The sequence below is a fragment of the Procambarus clarkii genome, chromosome 37 (assembly GCF_040958095.1).
Source record: "Procambarus clarkii isolate CNS0578487 chromosome 37, FALCON_Pclarkii_2.0, whole genome shotgun sequence".
In the NCBI taxonomy this organism is placed as follows: domain Eukaryota; kingdom Metazoa; phylum Arthropoda; class Malacostraca; order Decapoda; family Cambaridae; genus Procambarus; species Procambarus clarkii.
Genome location: NC_091186.1, coordinates 19958128 through 19972495, shown reverse-complemented (window position 1 = coordinate 19972495; position 14368 = coordinate 19958128). Strand labels below are relative to the sequence as shown.

The following is a 14368-nucleotide window of genomic DNA, read 5'->3' as shown; positions in this document are numbered from 1 at the left end:
TGAAAGTATTTTAAGTGATTTTGTAGGGGAAAACATATAATATAATTTTGCATATGTAAATACAGTACAATATATATTCGGTTCGAGTGGACCAAAAACATGCATCCTACCTCCTAGCAAATGTGATACTGTTTAAACTATCTTTATACAGTAATCCAATCAGTGTTAAAAGCTTTAGTAATAAAGGCACAGATAAAGCTGCTTAATACAGCATACCAGTATGTGGAGTAGCAGAGAGTTCACTTGCAGAATATCTTAAATATTTACCTGATCAACATTAGTAAGGGACCTAACAACTGTCCGGATCTGGTCATCAGTGGATGTAATTTTCAACCTCATCTCCTCCAGCACATCGTCAATATGATGAAGAGACTGTTCAGCTGGGAATCGTGTATTGATGTATTCTACCGTGTTAAAATCTGGGGCGTCAAAGGGATCATCACTTGGAAGTATCTGAAAATGCACGAAACAGATACAGAATGCACTTAATAAAACCAGCGTTGAATGTAATGAAACTCCATTTTCTGGGTGAGACCCGGAGGATCCTGGAACTATCCAGGCTGATATGGATATACAGTGACGAGCGGCTCCAGTTACGAGCATTTCAAGTAACGAGCAAGCCACTCTCAGAAAATATGTCTCGATTGACGAGCTTTCGCTCGATTAACAAGCATTTCTACCGGTTCTCGGACACCTCCACCGACTGTTTTATTGTTGTTTCACAAGACGAGTTTTCCACATGACGAGCTCGGTGCCGGAACGGATTAAACTCGTTAATCGAGGTGCCACTGTATTAGCTTTTTGGCATCAGTCAATGTCGGTGGAGTTCTTGCCAACCTGGGACCACAATCCAGAACCTGGCCCCCTCAGAGGGGCATGAGGAGCAAAAGCCTAAAGAAACCCCCGTGAGGGTGGGAACATTCCATGTCTGCCATCGCCTAGTTCTGGCACCCAGAAAGGTAGGCGCCCCAAAATAAACCCCTATTCTGGTGAAAATATTGCTACCAAAAGCTGAACGATTGGACAGAACTCCCCAAACGAAAATGAGCATATGAGCATGACATCATCACATTGCCATCCCGCTGTTTGAGCAAACGGTACGGGGAAGTGGAAGCCCTAGACCCTCGCGCCAGTAATGCACCCTTCAGTTCTTAGGGTGGATGTCGTTTCATTACATTCAATGCTGGTTTACTTTGGGAAGCCCCATCGGCTCCGCGGAGCTACCTCACCAAAGATAAGGAAAAAGAGGGAAGGACCCGGGAGGTTGACGTCACGCGCCCTAAACACAAAATCAAGACAACTGGTAAAATCAAAGGACCATGGGGGATGACCCAGGAGACCCAAACCCTGGAACAAGAAGGAAGGAAGGAAACATGGGGAAACCCAAAGCACGTCCATGGCCACAAAGGCCATGACGCTCAGATAACAGCGCAGAGCCACAACTGAACACAACACATGATGCACCCCCGGCCTGACCAACCAAGCATTAACAATCCAAGGACCCCTCCAGAAAGCAGCAGACCCATGGCACAAGATGACGGTCCTGGAACAACCATGAAAGGAAGGACAAAACAACCCTATCAGAGACCAAAGTACACCTATTCAGTGATAGGAAAAACCAGAAGGACCACCAGGAAACTTCATACTGCCACCGAGACGAAGCCTGCAGGTGGGAGACCAACAACGAAGCAACCTGCGCCCCATACAAGCGATGATAGACTCGAGTCAGAAACTCCAGACATGAAAACTCGAGGAAAAGAATGAACCAGCCTCATACTGAGCTGGACCGATCTGCTGAAAGAGGTAGAGCTGCGGGAAGACCCTCGCCTTTGAACACCGAGCCAGCAGCACCTGAAACCAAGGCTGGGCTGGCCACCAAGGAGCCAGAAGGACAACTCTTCCCTGGGAAGTCTCCAAGTGAGCTAGGACCTGGAGCAACAACTGACCTGGAGTGGAAGTGTTACAGGTAATCCCACCTTGCCCAGTCCTGCCTAAACGCGTCGACCCCGATAGCCTCGCAGTCGGGAAAGGGTGCCACATATACCAGAAGATGCCTTGACCACACAGACGCGAAGAGGTCCACTTCCCGAGTCCCAAACTTCTGGCAGAGCCAACTGAACGACACAGCGTCGACCATCCACTCAGTGGAAAGGGTAATAAAGTCGGACAGGCTGTCCGCCAGGACATTGGACACCCCCTGAACGTGAATTGTCAGGAGAGCCTGACAATTCACGAGTCTCCAAGAACTCAGCAGATGAGCCACCCGAAGTGACCAGCCCCAAAGAGCCAAGGACCACATCGAACCCTCGCGGTTCAAGCAATGAACCACTGGGGAACAGTCAGAATGGATCTGGATTGTCAATCCGCGAGCGACCCGAATCCTCTGGAGAGACATCCACACAGCCGCGAACTCTCGCATCATGCTGTGAGCCTGATGGAAAGACGGACCCCACCGTCCCTGGCCAGCTTGGTGAGCACTTGTCACAAAGCCCCAACCAAGAGACGACGCGTCCATGAACCCATTGAGTGAGGGCTCGGATAGGAGCCAAGGCACTGAACCCCGAAAAACCCGAAGGAGGTCGGCGACGCAGCAACCGACGCAAAACCCCAGAGGCCAAACCCAGCGGTCACTAGAGAGGCTTAAGGGATGTTCACGAAGGAGCCAGAACAGCCGAGAAAGCCCCACCTGACCTGACAGGTAGACTATCATCATAGCAAAGTTCAGGCTCCAACACAAATCCTCGAGCAACCACCGCATGACCAGGGAGCCCCTCAAGAACAGACGACGGCGGGAAGGCAGCCAAAGCAGTGCCGCCGGAGGAAGAGGCAAGGAAGCAATCTAAACGTCCCACACAAGACCGAACCTGAGAGGGAACCAGACAGGACGTTCGCCAGTTCACCACGAACCCGAACACAGCAAGCTGGGAAAGAACCGAATCCCTAGTGAGCAGACACACAGACTGGCTGGGAGCCCAAACCAGCCAGTCATCGAGGTAGGCCAGAACCCAAACACCTAACAGACGCAGGCGGGCCACCACGACCCGAGTAAGGCATGTGTAAACACAAGGCGCCAGATTCAAGATGAATGGAAGGCAATGAAAGCGGTAACCCTGATGTCCCACAACAAAACCGTGCCAGTCCCTGAACCTCGGATGAATTGGGACATGCCAATACACGTCCATGAGGTCCAGGGACACCATCAAAGTACCTAGCTCCAACAGAAGACAGACCTGGGACAGAGTAGTCATCCGAAAGGAGGGGCAATAAACCCATGGGTTCAGACGGAACAAGTCAAGAATGAATCAGAGGTTCGTGCAGTCCCGTTTCAGGACTGGAAACGGGAGAAACCCACCTGAGGGATGAGGTCGTTTCGACCACACCCAAGCAAACCCACTACGAGATGACCCGACAGAGCGTAAAAGAAGAGGCCTGCCCCCACCAGCCCCGAACCCCCCCCCCCCCTAAAGAGGAGCAGCCACCCAACGCTACCGAAAGCTACACGAAACGACCCGAAAGGCCCACAAAACGTGGGACCAGGTGCGAGCAAACAGAGCGAGACTCCCCAACACCCCATCACACCGTGACTGGGATGAACTGCGAAAGAGCCGATGCACAGAGCGATCCCCGTGCCGAACAGAAACAGACGGCACTGAAGGCTGCGCCTGCCCCAAAATTGGCACCACACGCCAATCACAACGGGAAGAACCCCGAGCCTTGGCATGACCCTTCCGGGAAGATCCCCCACGAGCACCCCAGAGGACTAACAAGTCCAACATAGGATGGCAACCAGATGAGGCTGCCTGCAGATACTGCACAACCACAGACTCCGCAAACAGGAATGGGCAAAAAGGGGAAGAAAGTCTAAGAGTCAGGGCCCAAGCAGATTCCAGGGAAGAAGCGAGCACCGCCTGCCGAAACGCAAATCGGGAAGCAAAAAAACATGAAACCGCAGCCCACAGGATTGGCGCGAATAACTTCAATAAGGCAGACGATGCACGCAATGCTGAGGGCAATGCACCAGACCCAGAGGTGGTCCCACGCTGCTCCACATCTAACACAAGCCGGTCTGATGACAACTCAAGCAGGGAGAAGAAATGCAGGGCCGGAGCCAACAGGCCACGTGTATGCCCGTCCTCTGCGACCAATGCAGGTGAAAGGGAGGAAACCTGCACATGAAGCTGCACCACATCAACATCCCACGGAAGGGCAGGGGTGAACAAGCACACAATGAGATGCTCGAATTTGCCTCCCAAGAAAACCTGCAACGCTGTTGAGCCTCCTGCCACTCAAGCGTGCGGGACCAACAGAACGAATGCCAAGCTTCCAACAAGAAAAGAGAGCAGTCTGCTAACCAGGACGACTCCGGAAGTTCATAACGAACCCACTAAGGACAAGAAGATCCATACACAAAGGAGTGTCGATCCATCACGAAGGCATAATCCGGGTCGCACAGGACGTAAGCTGCAAGGGCTTCGCGCACAACATGGGACGGGACGCGGGAAGTCAAAAACCTCCAGAAAGGCAGAACCGAAGAACCCACAGAATCATGGAACCTAACCCAGGGAGGGGTAGAGCCAAATCCAAATCGTACAAGGAGGGAGAGAGGGAGAGAAAAGAACCCCACTCCGAGGGTACAAAAACCCAGGCGGGGTCCAACAGGGCCGAATGCCCCCAAGTCAACCTCTCCCCTACCCCGGGAACCTCACTCCGAGGACCCAGAGCTGAGCTGCCCTCCAAACCCCCCGCCTCTAGAGAAAAGGCAGGAGCCGCCAAAAGAGCAGGATCAAAGGAGGCCCACTGGTCAGACCCAGAAGCTCCGGCTGGAGGACCAGGGTCGAGAATGCCTCCGCCGCCACCTCAGAAGGGGGACTGCCGAAACCGCTCGAATCTCAACACCAACTAGACCGTGCCCCAATTCCAAAACACTCAAACATTTCAGAGCCAGAAGCAAGGTGAGAGGAACCAAACGGAAAATAGAAAGGAAAGGACATGGTGGGGCGGTCAGAACCAAAGTCAAAGCAACTCTCACCCCAAAGTCCAGGCTCCTATAACCAAAACAGGGCAGTCTCGGGGCATCCAGGGAAGCAACCAACCTATCTCGTTGCAGCAACCTAAACCAAGCATGCAACGCCTCAGCTGCCTGCACCCACATATCATGATCAGTAGCTTGGGTGAACTGGAGTACGTACAAACGACAAACATCACACAACTCCGGGGTCAAAAGAATCACCGACCAGAAAGGCAGAATGGTGGAGGCACAACCAGTGATTGTCACCCTGAGACAGGGGAACAGAGCAACCGTCAACTTCGCACAAAGCGAGAGCTAGGGGACTCGGGGTCGCATCCATCGGAACAAGGAGCTCCCGCTGGGTTTTCCAGGTCCCTTAGCCTTGGTAACACACTAAGGGAAGCCCAGGCAGAGTACAGCTAACCAGCACCCCAAAACTACCAAGCAAACTACTAAAAGGTGCACCCCTGGGACATGTACACTTGCAGGAGCCTAATGGAGGACCACCAATAACAAGAGGGCATGACCAACCAAAAGGCAGACCCTACACCAGGCATAGAAAACAAAAAGAAAACCCCACAAGAGAACAATGTGCCCAGGCAAAACAGAGCCAGCCGCTATGAGAGGTGATAAACAAGCTGCGCTGTACCCTGCGCCCCAACCAGTGACGAAAACTACCCCCCACCCAGAGGCAAACGGGAAACAAAAACCCCAGCTGACTCCAAGGGCGATCTAGCACCAAGCAGCAGGACACAGTGGAGTTAGACCCCAAGGTGACTTGTGGAAGGTGGCCCCAAGCCCCAAGGGCAGTACTTACAGAGCACCTAGGAAAGGAAACCCTAGGTGCATGCAGCCTGAGTTCTTCAAGAATAATACTCCTGGCTCACACACCGATCAGAGAGACAGAACTATGCCACATGGCACAGAAACCAAGACAAAATCTGGAGCCAGAAGCACACGACCTTGCCAGCAACACATTGGCCAAGAACTGAAGGTTGGATCGCTGGCGAGAGGATCTGGAGCTCCCCCTTCCCCCTCCTGGGGATGGGGGGGGTTGCGCAGACAGCGGCACAGCAATGTGATGAAATCACATCGCTTGTTTGCTCATTTTCGTTTAGGTAGTTCTGTCCACTCGTTCGGCTTTTGGTAGCAATATTTTCACCAGAATAGGAGTTTGTTTTGGGGTGCCTACCTTTCTGGGTGCCAGACCCGGTCAATGACAGACATAGAATGCTCCCAACCACACGGGGTGTCTATAGGCCATTGCTCCTCATGGCTCTCGGAGGGAGCCAAGGTCTGGCTCGTGGTCTCTGGAAGGCAAGAACTCCATACACATTGACGAATGTAAAAAAGCTAATACAGTGGAACCTCGAGTGACGAGCGACTCCAGTTATGAGCATTTCGAGTAACGAGCAAGCCACCCGCAGAAAATTTGTCTCGACTGACAAGCTTTCGCTCGATTAACGAGCGTTCCCGCTGGTTCTCTTCCGCTGTGGAACCAATTACCGCGTAACGTTGTGGAGGTGGGGTCCCTCGATTGTTTCAAGGGCGGGTTGGACAAGTATATGAGTGGGATTGGGTGGTTATAGATAGGAGCTGCCTCGTATGGGCCAATAGGCCTTCTGCAGTTACCTTTGTTCTTATGTTCTTATGTTCTCGAACACTCGGTGCCGGAACGGATTAAATTCGTTAATAGAGGCACCATTGTATATCCATATCAGTCTGGATAGCTCCGGGGAGCCAAGGGGGAGCCAATGGGGCTCCCCCCCCCAAAATGAATGACTAAAAACAATACATTAAACAGTTCTCTGTGGTACGGAAGTAAGGTTTTTGGAGTGGAATTGGTGAAGAAAGTGTTCTTACATAATTATGGGGCAGCAAATTCTGAATACGAAAACATGAAAGACATTTTTGTTTCACCACAAAAAGAAACATACAGGACACACTCCTCACATTGCAACAAGTGCCTCACATATTCCATTTCCCTACCCTTATCCCATCTCTACCATTATCTTACAATCATACCACTTATTCTACCTTCCCCACAAGTATCCCGCCGTCCCCACAAGTATCCCACCATCCCCACAAGTATCCCGCCGTCCCCACAAGTATCCCGCCGTCCCCACAAGTATCCCACCTTCCCCACAAGTATCCCACAATCCCCACAAGTATCCCACAATCCCCACAAGTATCCCACCATCCCCACAAGTATCCCACCGTCCCCACAAGTATCCCACCGTCCCCACAAGTATCCCACCGTCCCCACAAGTATCCCACCGTCCCCACAAGTATCCCACCGTCCCCACAAGTATCCCACCGTCCCCACAAGTATCCCACCGTCCCCACAAGTATCCCACTGTCCCCACAAGTATCCCACCGTCGCCACAAGTATCCCCATTTTCAAGGCCAGATTTAGACATTAGCTAAATAAGCTGAAGCTTTGAGCCTGTGTCTGAAAGAAAGCACCTCTAAAACCTTCATTCTGAACATGTTTTTCATTTGTTAATTTTATTAAATTTTTTCTTGATTAGTTCCATTAACCATTTGGTTTTCAGGTATTTCAGGTTTTGAGCCCCCAATGTTGGGGGACAGGAAGCCAGTTGGGCTTATCCACATCCCTAGGCTTACTAGGTATGGTACTGACTTTCCTAGGATTCAACCCAAATTACCTTGCTTTGCGATGGTTCCAAGGATCAACGTTCCCAGAGGCCCAGTCTCTGACCAGGCCTCTGGGTTGGTGGTCTGGTCAACCAAGCTGGTTACAGTCCAGTAACCAGGTGGTGCAGTTATAACACCTCATGCTTCATCAACAATTTAGTCTGAGTTTGTATCCTGGCCAGGGAAAGGAAGGGAAGGGAAAGGAAACTATCAGGAGAAATTACCTAGTCATTACAACTATAGTGCTTGGAAGGGATAAGGATTTTTGTAGAGGGAAGTATTTGTGCCCAACCACTTGGAGCATCAGGATTAAATGCTGGCATGCATCATGCGAGACCTATGCTAACCAGTCGTCTGTTCCTGTACAAAAAAAAAAAGAAAAAAAAAAACAGTTTTGGCCTAGTTATAAAAGAACTAGTTAAAAGATACTCATTAATACTTACCAGTAAAATGAGAAGAGCTAAACTTTCCTTTTATGAGAGTAGATTTAATGAAGCCAAAGAAAACCTGAAAAGTCCATGGAAAGCTATCTCTAGCAGCCATGGAAAGCTATCTCTAGCATCCATGGAAAGCTATCTCTATCTCTATTGTGGGGCCTCGTAGCCTGGTGGGTGGGGGCCTCGTAGCCTGGTGGATAGCGCGCAGGACTCGTAATTCTGTGGCGCGGGTTCGATTCCCGCACGAGGCAGAAACAAATGGGCAAAGTTTCTTTCACCCTGAATGCCCCTGTTACCTAGCAGTAAATAGGTACCTGGAAGTTAGTCAGCTGTCACGGGCTGCTTCCTGGGGGTGGAGGCCTGGTCGAGGACCGGGCCGCGGGGACACTAAAAAAAAAGCCCCGAAATCATCTCAAGATAACCTCAAGATAGCATCCTAGGATCTAAACAACAATCATATAACAACCAGATAAAACTCTCCAAGAATGGTTACACACTGGCAAAAGACTTAGAAATGGTAACTGAATTTAATAGCTTCTTTTCATCGGTTGGTGCTAACCTTGCCAGAAAAATCCCAGAGACCCAGACACATGTTACTACATTTCTTACACGCAGCTGTCCTAACTCTCTTCTCCTTTTACCAGTCAGCCTGACAGACATTATATCCACAATTCACTCAGTTAAAACCAAGCTGGAAACATTAGTGAGGTATCATCTATAATATAATAATAATAATAATAATAATGCACTGTCGGGGGACAGTAAGACAGAGTTTATTGATACACATTTGACTTTTATCGATGTCGCTTCCCCCCCCCCCCCACACACGAATTACTGACCTGAGGATGCAACACCACAACAGGCTGACTAACTCCTGAGTAGCTACTCACTGCAAGGTGAACAAACCCATTAGGTGAAAGGAAATGAGCCCAACCATTTTTGTCCCACCCGAGATTCAAACCCGGAATTCTTGATTATGCATCAAGAATGAACCTGACTGTATACTACCAGGACCCTATAAGAGTGGCAGTCATGCCCTTGCACCACCCTTAGCTCTGCTATTTAACAAATCTGTAGAGCATTATACTTTTCCTGATATCCTTAAAATAGCAATAGTAATGGCAGTTCATAAAGGAGGCGAGACAGCTGACAAACAAATAAAAACCAATATCCAATCTACCGATATTTTAATTTTTTTTTTTTTTTTTTTTTTACAAACAGCTTTATTCCTACCTTGTAAAATTCAACATATTAAGTCCCCTGCCAGTTTGGCTTCTGTTCCCAAAAAGTGCACCAATAATGCCATTATTAGTCTGCTTGATATAAACTACACAGCCCTTGACAAAAATGAGTTCTCAATTGGCCTCTTCATTGACCTGAGAAAGGCATTTGATACTGTAAACTGTAGCTATCTCCTCCTTAACCCTTGTGTTGCTCAGGACAAATTAGCATTTGTCACCCACAGGCGCATATATAAAAAAAAAAAAATCTTCTAAACCTGTTAATTTGTGTTCTCTGATCATGGGAAAAAATAATAAAAAAAATCTTAAGTGGCATATATTGCCCCCCTATAGGGCGGGGAAGTCTGGCAAAAAACAGGCGCTGACTCAGCGTGCGTCCCAGACGGTCTGTTGCTCGCCAGCTGTCAGGCAGGAGTGGCCACAAAGAGATAATTACCTAATTATTTCAATGTCTCTGAATGATTTTTCATAGTTTTTCTGCTGTAATATTATTCAATACTGTATCTTAACATAAGCATCTTATTGCTTCGTAATTACAATTATTACCTAACCTATACCTATTATAGGTTAGGTAATAATTGTAATTACGAAGCAATAAGACAACCCGTTCTCGCAAATTTAATAAGTCAATATTGACTTATTAAATATGTGAATAGGTGACATACTTATAACATTATAACATCAGGCACTGATGACATGTCTGAGGTATTCTCCTACGCATTGCAGGCATACCACTAGGACCTGTTTGTGGGACACTGCTAGTTTGTCTAAGAACCTTTCCATAGAGACTTGTTTTTCCTCTAAGTTCATCCTCACATATGTTTTCTTAGGTTGAACCTTATCACAAACTTTCTTAGGACCCATGGCTTGGTATGTAAAAATTATTTTGTTTAGAAACCAAAAAAGCTGAAAAAATCTCATTCTTTACAAAGAATTCAAGCGCAATTGTCACTAGGTGGGGTGACACTATCTTGAGATGGTTTCGAGACTTAGCGTCCCCGCGGCCCGGTCCTCGACCAGGCCTCCTTTTTGTTACACATGTAACGGTTCTATTGTTACGTAAAGTATGGTGACAAATAAACACAGACACTAAGATACTATATATATATTTGGTCGAATATACAGAAGTACACAGGTGATACTTTGGTGTGAGTTGGGCGCACTGAGCGTCGGTACAGTATCTCGCAAGTGTCTGCTCTAGACCACACTTGAAAGTAGACTCTGGTTAATGTTTGCTATTCTGCTGCTTATATGCTCGGGCAACACCTCACCGTGTTGCCCGGGCAACGCCTCACCTCATTCATCTCCAAAGGTTGACAGGAATATTAACAAAGCATTTGGAGCGAGTATATTATTGGGATAATCTACTCACTACAGAACTCCCCCTCCCAGGGGATGAAAGGAAAAATACTTGATCAAGGAACTTAGCTGGTCGGTGAATTGTACGCCCTGCTCGCGTTACATAACCATCAAAGTTAACTTCCTCCTCTTCGCTGATGTCATTTAACTGGGGTCGTAGGGTGGGAGGTCGCACAGGATCGTCCGTCGTCGTAGGTGGCGGTGCTGCTGGTAACTGTGGTCGAAAAGTGAACTGCGTAGTCGGCGGATGTGTCTCTGGATTTAGCAGTGTCGCAGACGTTTGAGACGAAGCCTGGAGCAGAGCAGAGAGCTGAGTGAGGCCGGAGTTGTGGAGCTCTATGTGGGAGAGCGTGGCGGCTTGATTGAGAATTGTGAGTGTCTGAACTTGGGGAGCGAGAGCGTGGCGGCTTGATGCGGTCGTAGTCTGCTGTCTGCTCTGTGTCGAAGCTGTAGCGTCTTGGGTTGATTAGGACTGTACACGCCGAGTACTACATTGTTGACTGTGGAAATTGTAGTCTGGTACCAAAAGATGTAGGCAGTGTGTGGACAAGCTCGGTGTAGCAGGAGAGAAGAATGTGCATAATTGTTGCGTCCTTGGGTCGCTGGTGGAGCATTTAGATCCGGGGCGGATGTGCTCGGGCACCAGGACATTAGGAGGTAATGTAGGCACGTAGTTAGGACAACGAGGTAATCACATCTAGACCTGAATTGTCCTGAAGGCGACGAAGTGTCGGAAACGCAAGCTGTAAGTCCTGTACTGCGCAAAGGGCTTGAGTCGGCCAAGTATCAAAATGCAGTGAACGTGTAGATGAATCTGATGACAGAGCAGCTGTCGTGGGCGTAGGACAAGCAGTGCCCTGGCAGCGACGGAGAGTCGGCAGGACAAGCTGTAGATCCAGCATGATGTAATCATTGATGAGGCTGTCAGATGAGTGAGTAACGATAGCTGACAGTGAGCAGTGAGTAACGTGGAGCAGCAAGCCGTAGTAGATGAAAATGCAGAGATGGACGCGATGAAAATCATAGCTGTGGCGAGGGTGTTGGCAGTGTTCCATCACAGCAAACAGTAGCAGTAGAGGTCCAGTGAGAGTCCATGTTGTAGTCCATCGTGGCTGGGTATCGTCGAAACTCTCTGGGGTCACCAATGTAACGGTTCTATTGTTACGTAAAGTATGGTGACAAATAAACACAGACACTAAGATACTATATATATATTTGGTCGAATATACAGAAGTACACAGGTGATACTTTGGTGTGAGTTGGGCGCACTGAGCGTCGGTACAGTATCTCGCAAGTGTCTGCTCTAGACCACACTTGAAAGTAGACTCTGGTTAATGTTTGCTATTCTGCTGCTTATATGCTCGGGCAACACCTCACCGTGTTGCCCGGGCAACGCCTCACCTCATTCATCTCCAAAGGTTGACAGGAATATTAACAAAGCATTTGGAGCGAGTATATTATTGGGATAATCTACTCGCTACACACACCCCCAGGAAGCAGCCCGTAGCAGCTGTCTAACTCCCAGGTACCTATTTACTGCTAGGTAACAGGGGCATCAGGGTGAAAGAAACATTTTGCCCATTTGTCTCCGCTTCCACCGGGGATCGAATCCAGAATCTCAGGACTACAAATCCAAAGCGCTGTCCACTCAGCTGTCAGGCGCCAGCCTGAGTCTGGTAGTCTGGTAAACTGAATCATCTGGTAAACTGTGTCTGGTAAACTGAAGCGCTGTCGCCCGTGCCACCAGGAAACACGCGCTCGGTCGATCCATATGTGTATCAACTCGTAAAGCGATTCAAATTTTAAGAAGAAATTGAGCTCATAACCTGAAAAATTTGTAAATAGGTACGTTTGTTACCCGAGGTTCCACTATGCCTGAGATATATATTTTTACCAGCGTAATCACCTCTGTCAACTTATATTGTAGTTGTTTGTTTTTATAAAACTTTGCTACAATGTACCTTTCACCTTGCCTAATATGTTAGATTAAGGACCTGCCCGAAAAACTATGCGTGTTAGTGGCTTTGCATGAATGTACAAATACCAGTCATATGTAATCTCACCAACCCATTGTACATTCTTGTATATAAATAAGTAAATAAATAAACAAATAAGTAGTGTGGAAGACATGTGATGCCACTATGACATCTTAGCCTTAATAGTAACTGATAAGAAACTTGGCAGAGAGCAGCCAGCCAGCACGAGTGTGAGGGCTCAGGACGGCTCTGCCAGGTATACTAATATTACTCTACCTCTTGGATGGCTTGCACAACTTCTGCTGGAAAATCAAGGTTGAGTTTCTCCACCTCCGTTAAATTTTCGGTTTCCATCGTGTCAGGATGCGTGTTGCTGATGATGCGTGTGTTGCTGCTTGCTGCAGGTGTTGCTGCGCGCTGCAGGTGTTGCTGCGTGTTGCAGGTGTTGCTGTGTGTTGCAGGTGTTGCTGCGTGTTGCAGGTGTTGCTGCGTGTTGCAGGTGTTGCTGCGTGTTGCTGTGTGTTGCAGGTGTTGCTGCGCGCTGCAGGTGTTGCTGCGTGTTGCAGGTGTTGCTGCGCGCTGCAGGTGTTGCTGCGTGTTGCAGGTGTTGCTGCGTGTTGCAGGTGTTGCTGCGTGTTGCAGGTGTTGCTGCGTGTTGCAGGTGTTGCTGCGTGTTGCAGGTGTTGCTGCGTGTTGCAGGTGTTGCTGCGTGTTGAGGTGTTGCTGCGTATTGCAGATGTTACGTGTGTTGCTGCGTGTTGCAGGTGCAGGGGGCTTATTGCTGGCCTTTCTAGCTTTCTTCCCGTTCTGGGGTTTGTTTGTTAAGCGCAACAATGACACTTGGGCCGCCTAATCTGGCTCTTTAACTCTTGCACTAATTCGTCCGGAAGTGACCCAGTGTCATTTCCGAAGTCCGTTTCAATACAGGAGACAGGCCAGGACAAGCTAGAGTAGGTTACGACAGGCCAGGACGGGCCAGGGCTGGGCTGTCACTCCCGGTGTTTACCTTCGTGGCTTCACCACAGAGCTATATGCACCCGGAAAGTGTTTACGAGAGACGGCCATATTGGAACTCCTCCTTGCGCATTAAGCTTGCGGTCCCCCGGCGTTGTTCGGGTAAAACAAAGAGTCCATAGATACACTATTTATTTTATTTATTTATTTAATTATATATACAAGAGTTGTTAAATTCTCGTACAGCTACTAGCACGCATAGCGTTCCGGGCAAGTCCTTAATCCTAATTTTCCCCGGGATTACGACCCGCCAAATCGTTTAACAACCAGCTACCCATTTTACTGTTGGGCAAACAGAGGCTATAGTTAGGATTGACGCCCAGTAAATCCTCCAAGGCCAGGATACGAACCCAGGACAAAGCGTTCCCGAAACGCCAGACGAGTGTCTTACCATTTCACCACGGGGACTGCATACACTGCAAACATTATTGATTATGCTGCACCTGTCATTTCTTGTTCTAGTAAAGGCAGAAACAAAATCCATTTCGTTCAAGTTCAAGTATGTTTATTGAGATAAGCAATAAATACATCTCAAAGGGATAGAGTAGCTTAGGCTATTTCTACCCCCCCCCCCCCTCTACTTCAAGTCCCTCAAGGGGCGCACAAATTCAGTGAGTACAAATAGGCAAATAATATTACAAGAATCCCATTTAACATTGCAGGTTTATATAGTAA

General features: G+C 48.5%; 1 protein-coding gene across 1 annotated transcript in view; it reads right to left on the bottom strand.

Annotated features, from left to right (window-relative positions):
• LOC123765739 (vacuolar protein sorting 53) overlaps positions 1 to 13214 on the bottom strand; it is a 104557-nt gene extending 91343 nt beyond the window's left edge. The window contains exons 1-2 of the mRNA XM_069337229.1: positions 12956 to 13214; positions 268 to 453 (exon numbers count right to left, since the gene is read on the bottom strand). Coding sequence (XP_069193330.1) covers positions 268 to 453; positions 12956 to 13033 — 264 coding nt within the window. The 5' untranslated portion in view covers positions 13034 to 13214. The remainder of the gene's footprint in view (positions 1 to 267; positions 454 to 12955) is intronic.
• Between the last annotated feature and the right edge of the window lie 1154 nt (positions 13215 to 14368).